At 38.9% G+C, this 17375-nt stretch overlaps 1 protein-coding gene across 1 annotated transcript in view; it reads left to right on the top strand.

Moving 5' to 3' along the window:
* LOC110457822 overlaps positions 1–17375 on the top strand; it is a 19381-nt gene extending 2006 nt beyond the window's left edge. Inside the window, exons 3-9 of the mRNA XM_021509251.1 lie at positions 847–1181; positions 1974–2106; positions 2587–2735; positions 10643–10708; positions 13066–13165; positions 14421–14576; positions 14934–17375. Coding sequence (XP_021364926.1) covers positions 847–1181; positions 1974–2106; positions 2587–2735; positions 10643–10708; positions 13066–13165; positions 14421–14576; positions 14934–15700 — 1706 coding nt within the window. The 3' untranslated portion in view covers positions 15701–17375. The remainder of the gene's footprint in view (positions 1–846; positions 1182–1973; positions 2107–2586; positions 2736–10642; positions 10709–13065; positions 13166–14420; positions 14577–14933) is intronic.

Raw genomic sequence — 17375 nt, 5'->3', positions numbered from 1 at the left:
GGGGGGGGGGGGGATTTAGGGAAATTTAAAAAATCTTCTTCTCCAGTTCTAGAAATGCTACTAATGCTACTAAATACTACTAATAGCTGTAAAGGCCTTTGGGTGGTTTATAAAATTTGTGATTTTCATGTCTCTCAGAGCCCCCGTTTGCCCCTGAGGAGGGGGTGAACTTTAGTATAGTTTATATATGAAATAGACATAATAGGCCATATCTTCCAATGTTTTGAACGGAATTTTCCTATTTGACAGAAATACTTGTTAGGGGAGGAAGGTCTGCTGGTATAATTTTTGTGACCCTGACCCCCTAGGGGGCTAGGTTTGGGGTGAAAAAGGAGGCGAATTTCAAAAACTTCTTCTGCAGTTCCAGAAATGCTAGTATCAAATACTACTCATAGTTGTAAAGGCCTTCGAGTGGTTTATATACTTTGTGATTTTCATGTCCCTCGTTTGCCTTTGGGGAGGGGGTAAAGTTTGGTATTGTTTATATAGACAATTCGACAAATGAACAGCCACCACATACTTTTTATCTCCTAATGTGCTAGTAATAGTAACAACCTTATTTCTTTATGAATTATAAAGTCTCCATAGTAACGCTTCCAAGTTCTTACCCTACATGTCTGAAGTGGTTACAAATTGGCATTGCAGAGCAAATGTAAATATTGTGCCATGATTGCTTAAATAACCAGATGAGTGATACAGGCCCCCTGGGCCTCTTGTTTATGACACGTTATTTCTTCATGATAAACAAATGTTATATATATATAAGACGTGTAAAATATATATATATGAAAATATTGTAGAAAAGAAGATGAATTTGTTTAGAATCACATATCTTAATTGCAATAGGTTGGAGACAATACGAGACTCGTTACCAGACAGGTTATTTTTCCTTGGCCAATGAAAACGGTCCGGAGTTGGTGGCCATATCAATGCACCACAAGAGGTACAACGCGACAGGGAGAACCTACTTCCGCCCCGCCCTCAGCGTCACTATCAACATCTCAGCGGAGATACTCGGCACCTCTGCCACAACCCCGCGCAACCCAGAGGCCCTGTTGGTCAGGATAAGTGGGGTCAATGACTCGGAGAGTGTCCGGGATGACTTCTACATCGACACTCCTCTATACCGACTCTACAGTTTTCGTAACTACACGCCAACTTCACACGATAAAGACTACCCGGTAATCATGTATTGATATGATCATACCCTGCACAGTATTCACACCTGCATTCTGTATCTGGAATTTCTAACACTTTGAATAAAAATCCTGAATCCACGAGTTGCCAACAATACCACATCATGGATTTTGGATTTGAATTAAATTTGTTGGAAATATGCCTGTGTCTATGTTTTGCCAGAAGTAACCTTTAAATATATGATAAAACAACCCTTCTGAAGTGTATTTCATTTCCTAAATACAAAGTCATACATGTATAATACTGTATTTAAGGGCTATTTCAAGCATAACACCTATATCTAGTTATATACAATGATTTTCTATATATGCCGCTTCAGAAACGTCTTGGTAATGGAACTGAAGGCAAACTATGAACAAACACATAATTTACATGGAAACCCTTGAAAAGGTACGAGGCGAATAATACCAGGTGTTCCGGAAGGGTAAGCGTCTTCTGGTTCATCGACGCCATGTATATCTGGGTCAAATCCAAGTAATATCACGTCCTAACACATAGAACTCGGGTAGTGACAACAAAAACACACCCTTTATATCACACAAAGAAATAACATTTTCCCCACATGAGATCAAAGTTGCGACAATAAAACTTGTATATAGTTTATGGCGTAATTCTTTTCATTTAATGCTTAACCTACACGTCCATCTAACCATTGTGATACTTTGCCCGAAGTATCAATTTGGTTGCCTTTCACTTGCAAATGAGTTTATATTCAATATTACACAGTTTCGGATTATTTCTAATTAATGAATACACGCCTCTCTCTTTTGGTGTAGCGACAAGCCTTACTGAAGTGTATAGACAGCCTGGATGCCTGCTCTGTGAAGGTGTACCGACTGGAAATCAGAGCATTTGTTCCTAGCATTCGCTTCATGACTCGCATAGTGTATACTATCACAGCCCCAAACAGTAAGTACAAATGATGTAATCCAATATTTCGTCAATAATTCAACCATAGACTCCAAAGTATAGGATGATTCATTTGATAACTCACTATAGATAGTTTCACGTTGAAAATAGCTTCGATTCTCATGGCCTATCTTTTTACTACATAAATTACATCAGACAGTTTTTGTCGCGCTTGCTCAGATTTATTTGACTATAAACCCCACATTAACGTTTGATATCTACTTTTTGTTTATACAAGCAACGTCGACGAATAGTGAAATACGAGTAACTCTACCTGGAAACGACGTGATTGGTAAATAAGTAAATTACAAGAATTATTGAAATAGGTTGTTATTGTATATGTTGTTTTATAGGTCAGATTATGTGTGTAATATGTCCACCAATGTATAATTTTAATATGTTACCTCTTGTTACGCACGTATACGTATGGCGCGAGCGTAACATATATCTTGAAATCTTGGTACCACATGTATGTTACAGATCGAAACCAGTACCTCCCCCCTGTTATAGCCACAGCGCTCCACCCCCGGGATAACAATGTCACTGTAGTGTTCGAGACCGGCGGTGGTGCCAGGGTGACCAACGTGGCTTTGGTCAGAGTCAACCAAACACAAGTTTCATACATCCAAGTAAGAATGTTTAATATGGATTTTTTTTTACAAGTTTGGGGTCAGCCATCTGCCTTCTTGATTTCTTTATATGAATCGGAGTGTTAGGCATGCGTTGCAGCAAACAATCTGTAGTCTGTACTATCATAGAAATCAAACATGCTCGTTCCTTTCTGCGAAATAGACGATGTCACAAACACGTCACATTAAAGTATTTTTAATGCATACATGCTGTCCACAGGTACTAGCCTCGTCTGTCAATACACCCAAAGTGCTACTAGCCTCGTTTGTCAATACACCAATAGTGCTACTAGCCTCGTCTGTCAATACATCCATTGTGCTACTAGCCTCGTCTGTCAATACACCCATTATGATACTAGCCTCGTCTGTCAATACACCCATAATGCTACTAGCCTCGTCTGTCAATACACCCATTGTGCTACTAGCCTCGTCTGTCAATACACCCATAATACTACTAACCTCGTCTGTCAATACACCCATTGTGCTACTAGCCTCGTCTGTCAAAACACCCATAATGCTACTAGCCTCGTCTGCCAATACACCCATGGTGATACTCGCCTCGTCTGTCAATACACCCATAATGCTCCCTTGAGTCGCCTGTCAATACGCCCATAGTGCTACTAGCGTCGTCTGTCAATACACCCATGGTGATACTAGCATACACCCATAATGCTACTAGCCTCGTCTTTCAAATCTGTCAATACACCCATAGTGCTACTAGCCTCCTCTGTCAATACACCCATAATGCTACTACTAGCCTCGTCTGTCAATACACCCTCTGTCAATACACCCATAGTGCTACTAGCCTTGTCTGTCAATACACCCCTAATAGTGCTACTAGCATTGTCTGTCAATACATCCATTATGATACTATCCTCGTCTGTCAATACTCCTATAATAGTGCTACTAGCCTCGTCTGTCAATACACTCAAAATGCTACTAGCATGTCAATACACCCATAATGCTACTAGCCTCGTCTGCCAATACACCCATGGTGATACTCGCCTCGTCTGTCAATACACCCATAATGCTGCTAGCCTCGTCTTTCAATACAACCATAATGCTAATAGCCTCGTCTGTCAATACACCCATTATGATACTATCTTCGTCTGTCAATACACCCATAATAGTGCTGATAGCCTTGTCTGTCAATACACCCATTATGATCCTATCACACCCATAATGCTACTAGCCTCGTCTTTCAAATCTGTCAATACACCCATAGTGCTACTAGCCTTGTCTGTCAATACACACATTATGATACTATCCTCGTCTGTCAATACACCTATAATAGTGCTACTAGCCTCGTCTGTCAATGCACCCATAAATGTGCTACTTAGCCTCGTCTGTCAATACACCCATAACGCTACTAGCCTCGTCTGTCAATACACCAATAGTGCTACTAGCCTCGTCTGTCAATGCACCCATAAATGTGCTACTAGCCTTGTTTGTCAATCCACCCATAATGATAATAGCCTCGTCTGTCAATCTACTAGCCTCGTCTGTAAATATACCCATAATGCTACTAGCCTTGTCTGTAAATACACCCATAATAGAGCAACTAGCCTTCTCTGTCAATACACCCATTATGATACTAGTTTCGTCTGTCAATACACCTATAATGCTACTAGCCTGGTCTGTCAATACAACCATATTGATACTAGCCTCGTCTGTCAATACACTCAAAATGCTACTAGCATGTCAATACACCCATAATGCTACTAGCCTGGTCTGTCAATACACCCATAATGCTACTACTAGCCTCGTCTGTCAATACACCCTCTGTCAATACACCCATAGTGCTACTAGCCTCCTCTGTCAATACACCCATAGTGCTACTAGCCTTGTCTGTCAATACTCCCATAATAGTGCTACTAGCCTCGTCTGTCAATACCCACATAGTGCTACTAGCCTTGTCTGTCAATACCCCCCATAATGCTACTAGCCTGGTCTGTCAATACATCCATATTGATACTAGCCTCGTCTGTCAATACACTCAAAATGCTACTAGCATGTCAATACACCCATAATGCTACTAGCCTGGTCTGTCAATACAACCATATTGATACTAGCCTCGTCTGTCAATACACCTATAATGCTACTAGCCTGGTCTGTCAATACAACCATATTGATACTAGCCTCGTCTGTCAATACACCTATAATGCTACTAGCCTGGTCTGTCAATACAACCATATTGATACTAGCCTCGTCTGTCAATACACCTATAATGCTACTAGCCTGGTCTGTCAATACAACCATATTGATACTAGCCTCGTCTGTCAATACACTCAAAATGCTACTAGCATGTCAATACACCCATAATGCTACTAGCCTGGTCTGTCAATACAACCATATTGATACTAGCCTCGTCTGTCAATACACTCAAAATGCTACTAGCATGTCAATACACCCATAATGCTACTAGCCTGGTCTGTCAATACATCCATATTGATACTAGCCTCGTCTGTCAATACACTCAAAATGCTACTAGCATGTCAATACACCCATAATGCTACTAGCCTCGTCTGTCAATACACCCATAATACTACTAGCCTCATCTGTCAATACACCCATAGTGCTACTAGCCTCGTCTGTAAATACACCCATAATGCTACTAGCCTCGTCTGTCAATGCACCCATAAATGTGCTACTAGCCTTGTTTGTCAATACACCCATTATGATAATAGCCTCGTCTGTCAATACACCTATAATGCTACTAGCCTGGTCTGTCAATACACCTATAGTGATACTAGCCTCGTCTGTAAATATACGCATCATGCTACTAGCCTTGTCTGTCAATACACCCATAGTAGTGCTACTAGCCTTGTCTGTCAATACACCCATTATGATACTAGCTTCGTCTGTCAATACACCTATAATAGTGCTACTACCCTCGTCTGTCAATCCCCCCATAGTGCTACTAGCCTTGTCTGTCAATACTCCCATTATGATCCTAGCCTCGTCTGTCAATACACCTATAATCCCGCTACTAGCCTCGTCTGTCAATACACCCATAATGCTACTAGCCTCGTCTGTCAATACACCCATAATAGTGCTACTATCCTCGTCTGTCAATACACCCATAGTGCTTCTAGCCTCGTTTGTCAATACACCCATAATGCTACTAGCCTCGTCTGTAAATATATCCATCATGCTACTAGCCTTGTCTGTCAATACACCCATAGTAGTGCTACTAGCCTTGTCTGTCAATACACCCATGATGATACTAGCCTCGTCTGTCAATATACCTATAATAGTGCTACTAGCCTCGTCTGTCAATACACCCATAGTCCTTCTAGCCTCGTCTGTCAATACCCCCATAGTGATACTAGCCTCGTCTGTTAATAAACCCATAGTGCTACTAGCATCGTCTGTCAATACACCCATATTGATACTAGCCTCGTTTGTCAATACCCTCAAAATGCTACTAGCCTCGTCTGTCAAAACACCCATAATGCTTCCTAGCCTCGTCTGTCAATACACCCATATTGATACTAGCCTCGTTTGTCAATACCCTCAAAATGCTACTAGCCTCGTCTGTCAAAACCCCCATAATGCTTCCTAGCCTCGTCTGTCAATACACCCATAATAGTGCTACTATCCTCGTCTGTCAATACACCCATAGTGATACTAGCCTCGTCTGTTAATAAACCCATAGTGCTACTAGCATCGTCTGTCAATACACCCATATTGATACTAGCCTCGTTTGTCAATACCCTCAAAATGCTACTAGCCTCGTCTGTCAATACACACATAGTGCTACTAGCCTCGTCTTTAAATATACCCATAATGCTACTAGCCTCGTCTGTAAATACACCCATAATGCTCCCTTGACTTGTCTGTCAATACTCCCATAGTTCTACTAGCCTCGTCTGTCAATACCCCCATAATGCTACTAGCCTCGTCTGTCAATACACCCATATTGATACTAGCCTCGTTTGTCAATACACTCAAAATGCTACTAGCCTCGTCTGTCAAAACACCCATAATACTTCCTTGACTCGTCGGTCAATACGCCCATAGTGCTACTAGCCTCGTCTGTCAATACACCCATAATGCTCCCTTGACTTGTCTGTCAATACGCCCATAGTTCTACTAGCCTCGTCTGTCAATACACCCATAGTGATACTAGCCTCGTCTGTTAATAAACCCATAGTGCTACTAGCATCGTCTGTCAATACACCCATATTGATACTAGCCTCGTTTGTCAATACACTCAAAATGCTACTAGCATCGTCTGTCAATACACCCATAGTGCTACTAGCCTCGACTGTCAATACGCCCATAGTGCTACTAGCCTCGTCTGTCAATCCACCCATAATACTACTAGCCTCGTCTGTCAATACACCCATTGTGCTACTAGCCTCGTCTGTCAATACACCCATAATGCTACTAGCCTCGTCTGTCACTACACCCATTGTGCTACTAGCCTCGTCTTTAAATATACTCATAATGCTACTAGCCTTGTCTGTCAATACACCCATAATAGTGCTACTAGCATTGTCTGTCAATACACCCATTATGATACTAGCTTCGTCTGTCAATACACCTATAATGCTACTAGCCTGGTCTGTCAATACACCCATAGTGATACTAGCCTCGTCTGTCAATACACCCATAGTGATACTAGCCTCGTCTGTCAATACCCCCATAATGCTTCCTTGACTCGTCTGTCAATACGCCCATAGTGCTACTAGCCTCGTCTGTAAATACACCCATAATGCTCCTAGCCTCGTCTGTCAATACACCCATAATGGTACTAGCCTCGTCTGTCAATACACCCATAGTGATACTAGCCTCGTCTGTTAATAAACCCATTGTGATACTAGCCTCGTTTGTCAATACACTCAAAATGTTACTAGCATCGTCTGTCAATACACCCATAGTGCTACTAGCCTCGACTGTCAATGCACCCATAATGCTACTAGCCTTGCTGTCAATTCACCCATTGTGCTACTAGCCTCGTCTGTCAATACACCCACAATGCTTCCTTGTCTCGTCTGTCAATACACCAATAATTCTACTAGCCTCGTCTGTCAAAACACCCATAATGCTTCCTTGTCTCGTCTGTCAATTCACCCATAATGCTACTAGCCTCGTCTTTCAATACACCCATAGTGCTACTAGCCTCGTCTGTAAATACACCCATAATGCTACTAGCCTCGTCTGTCAATTCACCCATCCCACAAAGCCTCGTCTGTCAATACACCCATATTGATACTAACCAGGTCTGTCAATTCACCCATAGTGCTTCTATCCTCGTCTGTCAATACACCCATAATGCTACTAGCCTCGTATTTCAATACACCCATTATGATACTAGCACACCCATGCTACTAGCATCGTCTGCCAATACACCCATAGTGCTACTAGCCTCGACTGTCAATGCACCCATAATGCTACTAGCCTTGCTGTCAATTCACCCATTGTGCTACTAGCCTCGTCTGTCAATACACCCACAATGCTTCCTTGTCTCGTCTGTCAATACACCAATAATTCTACTAGCCTCGTCTGTCAAAACACCCATAATGCTACTAGCCTCGTTTTTCAATACCCCCATAATAGTGCTACTAGCCTCGTCTGTCAATACAACCATAATACTACTAGCCTCGTCTGTCAATACACCCATTGTGCTACTAGACTCGTCTGTCAATACACCCATAGTGATACTAGCCTCGTCTGTCAAATCACCCATTGTGCTACTAGCCTTGTCTGTCAATACACCCATAGTGATACTAACCTCGTCTGTCAATACACCCACAATGCTTCCTTGTCTCGTCTGTCAATACACCAATAATTCTACTAGCCTCGTCTGTCAAAACACCCATAATGCTACTAGCCTCGTTTTTCAATACCCCCATAATAGTGCTACTAGCCTCGTCTGTCAATACAACCATAATACTACTAGCCTCGTCTGTCAATACACCCATTGTGCTACTAGACTCGTCTGTCAATACACCCATAGTGATACTAGCCTCGTCTGTCAATTCACCCATTGTGCTACAAGCCTCGTCTGTCAATACACCCATATTGATACTAGCCAGACTAGCCTCGTATTTCAATACACCCATTATGATACGTCTGTCAATACACCCATTGTGCTACTAGCCTCGTCTGTCAATACACCCACAATGCTTCCTTGTCTCGTCTGTCAATACACCAATAATTCTACTAGCCTCGTCTGTCAAAACACCCATAATGCTTCCTTGTCTCGTCTGTCAATACACCCATAATGCTACTAGCCTCGTCTGTCAATACACACATAGTGCTACTAGCCTTGTCTGTCAATACACCCATAGTGATACTAACCTCGTCTGTCAATACACCCACAATGCTTCCTTGTCTCGTCTGTCAATACACCAATAATTCTACTAGCCTCGTCTGTCAAAACACCCATAATGCTTCCTTGTCTCGTCTGTCAATTCACCCATAATGCTACTAGCCTCGTCTTTCAATACACCCATTGTGCTACTAGCCTCGTCTGTCAATACACCCACAATGCTTCCTTGTCTCGTCTGTCAATACACCAATAATTCTACTAGCCTCGTCTGTCAAAACACCCATAATGCTACTAGCCTCGTTTTTCAATACACCCATAATAGTGCTACTAGCCTCGTCTGTCAATACACCCATACTGCTACTAGCGTCGTCTGTCAATACACCCATTGTGCTACTAGCCTCGTCTGTCAATTCACCCATTGTGCTACTAGCCTCGTCTGTCAATACACCCACAATGCTTCCTTGTCTCGTCTGTCAATACACCAATAATTCTACTAGCCTCGTCTGTCAAAACACCCATAATGCTACTAGCCTCGTTTTTCAATACCCCCATAATAGTGCTACTAGCCTCGTCTGTCAATACAACCATAATACTACTAGCCTCGTCTGTCAATACACCCATTGTGCTACTAGCCTCGTCTGTCAATTCACCCATTTTGCTTCTAGCCTCGTCTGTCAATACACCCATAATGCTACTAGCCTCGTCTTTCAATACACCCATAGTGCTACTAGCCTCGTCTGTCAAAACACCCATAATACTTCCTTGACTCGTCGGTCAATACGCCCATAGTGCTACTAGCCTCGTCTGTCAATACACCCATAATAATACTAGCCTCGTCTGTCAATACACCCATAATGCTTCCTTGCCTCGTCTGTCAATACACCCATAATCATAGTAGTGCTACTAGCCTTGTCTGTCAATACACCCATAGTGATACTAACCTCGTCTGTCAATACACCCACAATGCTTCCTTGTCTCGTCTGTCAATACACCAATAATTCTACTAGCCTCGTCTGTCAAAACACCCATAATGCTACTAGCCTCGTTTTTCAATACCCCCATAATAGTGCTACTAGCCTCGTCTGTCAATACAACCATAATACTACTAGCCTCGTCTGTCAATACACCCATTGTGCTACTAGCCTCGTCTGTCAATTCACCCATTTTGCTTCTAGCCTCGTCTGTCAATACACCCATATTGATACTAGCCAGGTCTGTCAATTCACCCATAGTGCTTCTATCCTCGTCTGTCAATACACCCATAATGCTACTAGCCTCGTCTTACAATACAACCATAATGCTAATAGCCTCGTCTGTCAATACACCCATAATGCTACTAGCCTCGTATGTCAATACACCCACAATGCTACTAGCCTCGTCTGTCAATACACCCATTATGATACTAGCACACCCATAATGCTACTAGCCTCGTCTGTCAATACACCCATAATGCTACTAGCCTCGTCTGTCAATACACCCATACTATATTATTATTGGTGTATTGACAGGCGAGGCTAGTACCTGTGGGCTGCCACATTATGTGGACATGTTCTTGTATTTAGCTAATACTGGCTTTGCATTTTGATTAGAAGTCATCGTACTCTAATGATAAAATCTTCTATTGTAGAGAGTACCGTTAGAGACAAATAGCGTGAGGTTCAAGTTCGTCACAGCAGGGATGTATACAGCAATGGTGAGTCCGTTACTTCAGTATTCTGGTGACATCTGTGTCTCTATTCAACGTCCAATTCAACATCTGCGAAACCATCATTTGTCTTTATAAAGTATATTTCATTTCTTTTATATATCTATAATATAATATCATATACAAAAACATCCAAAGTCCCTGTGATCGTTAAGTATAAAAGAAATGATGTAATGAGTTTGTTTAGGGTTTCACCAGAGGCTATAAATCAATCCGGATGAGTCATAGCGTCATATTTTTAAATGCTTACGTCTATTCAAAAGCCATTGCATCTAATAGAATACATATATAAGGAAATATATACAGTGAATCCACATTCAAATTAGAGGAGTAAACAAGTAAACAACTTATGTTTCCTAATATATCGGTATTGTTGTAAGCTCAAGAAGATATGATCTGTACAGTCCCTGTAATTATCAGTATGGTATTTGAGCACTCTACCTCTCCATGAATATGATGATAAAACTGATACTGTTGACAACATTTCTAGCGCTGGGTGTATATTTATGAATATAACAACCTTTCCCGTCGATATGACGACGCAAGCCATTATAAAATGTTTTAAATAATATATCATTTGAAAGCTTACTGTGGCATGAAGAAAGGTCACTTAGAGCTTTACTATTATCAAAAACATGTATGAAAATATAAAATCATGTGTAGAATTAAAAAACACCAAGTCTGAGTTATTTCCTTGTCTAGTTGGTGTAAGGCAGGGCGGAAATCTTTCCCAGTTTTTATTTTCTATCTACCTTACTGGCATGGAAGACTTTTTTTAGAGCCAATAGTTCACTCCCCTTAGAACAATTGAAAGATAGATTTCAGACTGAGCTGAATATGGTGGTGGATATTTTCGTCCTGTTATACGCCGACGATATAATTCTTCTTTCTGATTCTGCTGAAGGTTTACAAAATGCTCTTAACGTTTTTCAGAAATACTGTGATATATGGAAATTAGAAGTTGATGTGAAGAAAACAAAGATATTTGTAAACGCAGATCTAATAATAACCCTGTATTTAGAATTAACGGTCAGGTTATAGAAGAAGTGGACAATTTTAGCTATCTGGTGTGACATTTAATTACAATGGTAGCTTTGTGAGCAAGCCCAAAAATCCATTTTTTTGCGTATCGTAATATTAAAAATCAACATTTTTTGCAGACGAATTTTGGGCCTGCGAACTTCGACTCCAAACTTTATGATTTATGGTGTATTAGGTCATTATACTCTTGAGATAGCTGTTAATTGAGAATGATGACTGTTTATAACTCACTCTTAATGAATACCTCTAAACTTAGTTGCCATATGTATAGATCAATGTTCAAACTTCAAATCAATAATTTGTGTAAGTTTAAATGTTTAGAATATATAAAAATGTGTTTTGATGAAGTCGGACAAAGTTCTATTTTTATAAAACAGGAACCTATTAGTTAAAATAATATTTTAAAAACACTGTCAAACAAATTTTGATTTACCATTTTTTTTTAAATAGGGCATGCAGACATTTAAAATTAATCTCGAGGTGAACTTTATGGTCACTATAAGAAGAAACATGAACTTGATCCCTATTTGACTCGCCTTTCTAAACAAAACAGCTTAATATTATGCAAATTTAGATGCTCTAATATGAAATTTCCCATTAAACGGGTTGGTGGCATTATATTCAAAAACAAGACCGAAAATGTACTCAATGTAAAAATGATCAAGGCGACGAATTTCATTATTTATTCAAATATACAAATTTAATGACTGTAAAGGTAAGAGAAAAATATATTCCTTTGTATTATAGAAAAAAATCCCTCTCAAATTAAAATGAGTGGTCTTTTGTCAATTTGTAACAAGACAGTATTAAATGGAGTTTGTCTTTTGTTGGAAAAAATAACAAACTGTTGTAAATATATACTACAAGCACCATCTATTGATACTGTATCATGCATACTGTTTTGTGTAATTGCCATCCATTTAGTCATGTGTATTATGGTACTCCGATACCTCATGTTGTGCATTGTAATATATCTGAGGAAAACAATAAACTTGTAAAACTTGTAGTATTTGCATCGTATTAATACTAGATTATATTAATTCTATACTAAATAACAATTTACGTAGTTAAGTGTATTCTGTATTTTGTATTGTGGGCCTTTTCACCCGAAAGCAGACTTTGCAGTGGTGTCAGAAATACATTTGTTCCAACCCGTGAAGGTTGTTTTGTTATTTCTGCTGCTTAAACCATTGTATCTTAAGATTTTAACTGTAAATGGACACTTCATCAACTTGTCAGATGCCCTCAGAACTACTTGGCCTGCTTGATATTTATTTACTGACAATATTGTATTTCTGTTACAGATCGAAATTGCGGGAAAAAATTACCACTCCCATCCTTTTTGTGTGGGAAAATCAAAACAGCTGAACGACGATGGTTTAAGCACTTTCTATAACTCGGAAAGTATGTTTCTTATTATATTTGTATTATTTAAGTTAACTATCGAATATATGTACCCTTAAGATGTAACGCCGTGCAGTTTGAATAATAACTGGACACACTGTGCAGTCTCAAGTACCGACATTTACACTTACCATTTACCGTAGGTCGGTTTTACCGGCAATCGTGGTATTATCTGTTACTCACGGGCAAATTGCCATGCATGGGGATATTATTCACCATATACTATTCAATATAGTATAGCATTTGGCTGAGGTCGATACCTGGATTTATCGACCCGAGAAAAGATATATTAACCGAGGACATTTAGTAAGTTCTGTCCACAAAAAGGTTGAAAATCAGTTGGAAGTAACTTTGTAAGTTTTCTGAAAAGATGTATGCACAGAAGTTTCTGAAAAAAGTAGAACTATTATATGATAAAAAAGAAAGTTTCAGTTGAATATTTGATGTTTATCAAATATACATCCACACTTTTTAATAAAATTCAAACATGCATTAAAGTTAAAATATAATCCTGAGTAAACTTTTACCGCAATGGCTACATTAAGACATATTGTTACATTAATTTTCTGGAATAAAATGAATTTACAAAAAAACACCCACACTTTTGGGAAACAAAATAAAATATACATACACTAATGTAATTAAACTTGACAAAACAGTTTGAAATTAATGAGAATATCTACCTTATTAATTATCTTATTTACCTAGTTAAGTCCTTCAATTGAACATTCAGATTTCCTGACGATGTGCTGGCTTTAAATAACTAGACTTTTATTGACCACGTCGATCGTATATATACCTTATTTAACTTTAAATCAGGGATACAACCGACTCTCCTACATCAATCGCTTTCCTCGTTCTTTACTAACACCATGCCCAACAGGGACTACATTAACTTGTACTATAAGCATGATGATTTCGATATTATGGTCTTGAACTTTCCATTTCTTGATAGCAACCGCCAAACTTCCACCGGCAGCGTTTACATGTCGTAGTTGTTTCACTGTTTATATGTTTGTCAAATATACAGATTTCCGTGATAAATGGCGAATGGTGACGGGTAAACTTGTACAAAAGGGGTGATAGAGATTTAGGCTGATGAAGACTATTGGAAAGCTTTACTTTCCGTTCCCTTCTGAACAGTTGTTTGTGAATTAATATTAAGGACCCCCATAGTAACCACCTTATTTGATGTCGAACCAACTTTAAATTTGAATTAAATGTTTGATTGTAAGCACGATTCATATTTTTGTAGACAGGAGCGACCCCGTCAGTGAACCCACACACGTTATTCCGATATTGGCTTCATTCCTATTTCTATTGTTCTTGTGCACAATGGTGGCTGTGGTCCTTTATCTGAACAAACACAGGTTGACCCGCCTCATCAAACATAACCACCAAACTCCACAAGGTAATATATAGTAGTAGATACAGTACATGGGAATACATCAGAACCCAGTATATTTTTTATAAGTAGCATTGGAAAAGTGTATTCCGATATGCATATTGGAAACATTCATTCTATTATTTAATCATTTATTAAAACAAATGGACGCAAAAAAGGGTTATGGTGTTAAAGGAACATTCTATGATCGTTATTTTGATGTGTCTGGTCATTGTGACGACTAAGTCGATTTGAAAGTGTTTTCATTACATATATTATGAAGTGACGTTTCACTCATGCTTCGTATTGACATGGACATATATAGCAATCTAATCTTATTCCGTGGTATTGATATGTACATATATTTTTTGGCTTTTATTCCAGTTGAAAATGTTACTAGAATACTACTGCTAAACCGAGATCAAGATCAACGGACGGCCAAGTTTTTAATGGACCATGCTGACACGCACTTCCCTGGGGTAAAGTTTGTTTCTGTTGAGGAACCGGAAGCGGAAACGGATATTCCAAACAATAAGTTAATGGAAAAGGCAGTTAGGTCATGTGATCATATCGTTGTGATATGGTCTCCACCAGACGTCGAAGAAGAAGAAGATATTTTCGAAGAGACAATAACAAACGAAAGTATTATCACGGGCAATAGTAATGTCGATCTATGTGTTATTCTCTCATCAGAGGGTGTCGACAACTCTTCACTACCCGTTGAATTTAACGGAGCTCGTAAATTTGATTTAACAACAGAACTAGACTCGTTTTTTCAACATTGCTTTTCACAAAGTTCTGATTCATCAGAACTCTTACAAAACTTTCATAAATCTCCATCGTATAAAACAATCAACGAATCTTACACAAAATCTTCAGGTACAAAGCAAGACGAAGATGAATGTGAACCTCCTTTAGGAATACACAGCAGTTGTCCTGTCCATGGCAGAAAGGACATGCAAGACACTAGTTTTAACATTGTAACATCTGAAACTGACACCCGGCAAGAAGACAGACAGCCAGATCAATTAGCATATACGAACTGTCCTGTTCACGGGACATGTGCGCAGCCGCAAATGGATATTGCATTTGAATCCGATTCAAATTTGTCACTTGAAAGCAGATTTTTATTGCTGAACGCAAGTAGTTGACACGCCAATACCTCTTATACATAGGGGAATAGGCACTTTATAATTCAAGTACAGGCGTTTCTGAGTTTTAGAAAGTAACGTTACCGTTTCAGATACCATGTTCACGTTGTACACTTTAAACTGATTGCGGTATGGCAATGTATACCGTGTAAATATTTTCGCGCTAATTTACTGAACGTTATATTTACGAATATTTCCACACCGCGATAATTTCCAATTTTACAGTATATACAGAATATAAAACCTCGTTATAATGCCATTTGATGTAGTTGCCACCGTACATGTGCCAAACGTAAAAACGTAAAGAAATTTTATCAAAATTATACATTGTATTCATCAGACCTATTTTAGAATATGCGAGTGAAGTGTGGGTTGGTTGTAACAATGCAGACTCTGATAAAATAGAAAAAGTCCAACTGGAAGCAGCCAGAATAGTTACAGGTTTGCATTTATTTGCTAGTAGACAGTCTTTGTATAGTGAAACTGTCTGGGAAAAACTTGAAGACAGATGGAAAAAAAATATGTTATTATTATACAAAATACACCATAATTTAGTTCCTTCTTACCTAAACGACATCGTACCCAGTAAAGTAAATGACATTAGTAGATATAATTTAATAAAAATGGTCAAGATTATGTATTACCCAAGTAACTAAAGACATACTGCCTAAACGCAGACTTGATATTGAATCACCGAATGACGAAATAATTTGGATCGAATTTTGTACTAATAATAAGAAATATCTTACTATGTGTACTATACAAACCTCCATGGCAAAATACTAACTCTGGAATTTGGACTCGACTGAAACATTCTTTTGACATAGCTTTTGACAACCCTCCTCATGTTATATTAACAGGGGATACTAACATTGACTTATTAACAGGAAATAACAATGATCTTAGCATTCTAACACAGCAATATAATCTAACTAACCTGATTACCAGTCCAACTAGAGTAACAAATACTACACAATCCCTTATAGACCCATTTTACATCAGTGATACTATATCCTCCGAATCATCCATTGTTGTACCAGTTTTAGAAGCTATAAGTGACCGCAGAGCTTTAATTGTGTCATTGTCATCATGTCTACCAAAACCAAAGTCTTTTAAGAGGAAAACAGGGTTATACAACAGAGCATATATTTTAAATCTAAAAACAGAGGTAGGACAGGTAAATTGGATAGATTTGTTTTCTTATGCAGATAATGTAAGCGAAAAATGTAAACCGTTCACTGACAAAATAATTTCTATTTTAGAAAAACATATTCCTAAAAAAAAATGTAACTGTAAATAGAAACGACAAACCATGGATGAACGGAGATATAAGAAAAGAAATTAAACGTAGAAACAGGTTAAGGAAACATTTCATCAGAGTTAAAACCCCATTGTCTGAAGCTAAATTTTTACCTGCACGAAACAAAGTAAATAATATTTATACAAATGTAAATGTACTTATCAATGATAGTGCAGCTAATCCCAAAGCATACTGGAAACTAATGCGTATGCTTTTAAAAGGTAACATTTCTACCGATATACCTCCCTTACTAAACCCTACTACAATCAAAATCGTTACGGCGTTAACAAGTCGTGTATAAAAAGAACACGCCCACAAACCGAACGGTTGTTTCAGCGTGTCACTCACTGCATCTGGCTCGTCGATTGGTTGATA

The sequence above is a fragment of the Mizuhopecten yessoensis genome, unplaced genomic scaffold (assembly GCF_002113885.1).
Source record: "Mizuhopecten yessoensis strain PY_sf001 unplaced genomic scaffold, ASM211388v2 scaffold1171, whole genome shotgun sequence".
Taxonomy (NCBI): Eukaryota; Metazoa; Mollusca; class Bivalvia; order Pectinida; family Pectinidae; genus Mizuhopecten; species Mizuhopecten yessoensis.
This window is presented reverse-complemented; position numbering and strand designations above follow the sequence as displayed.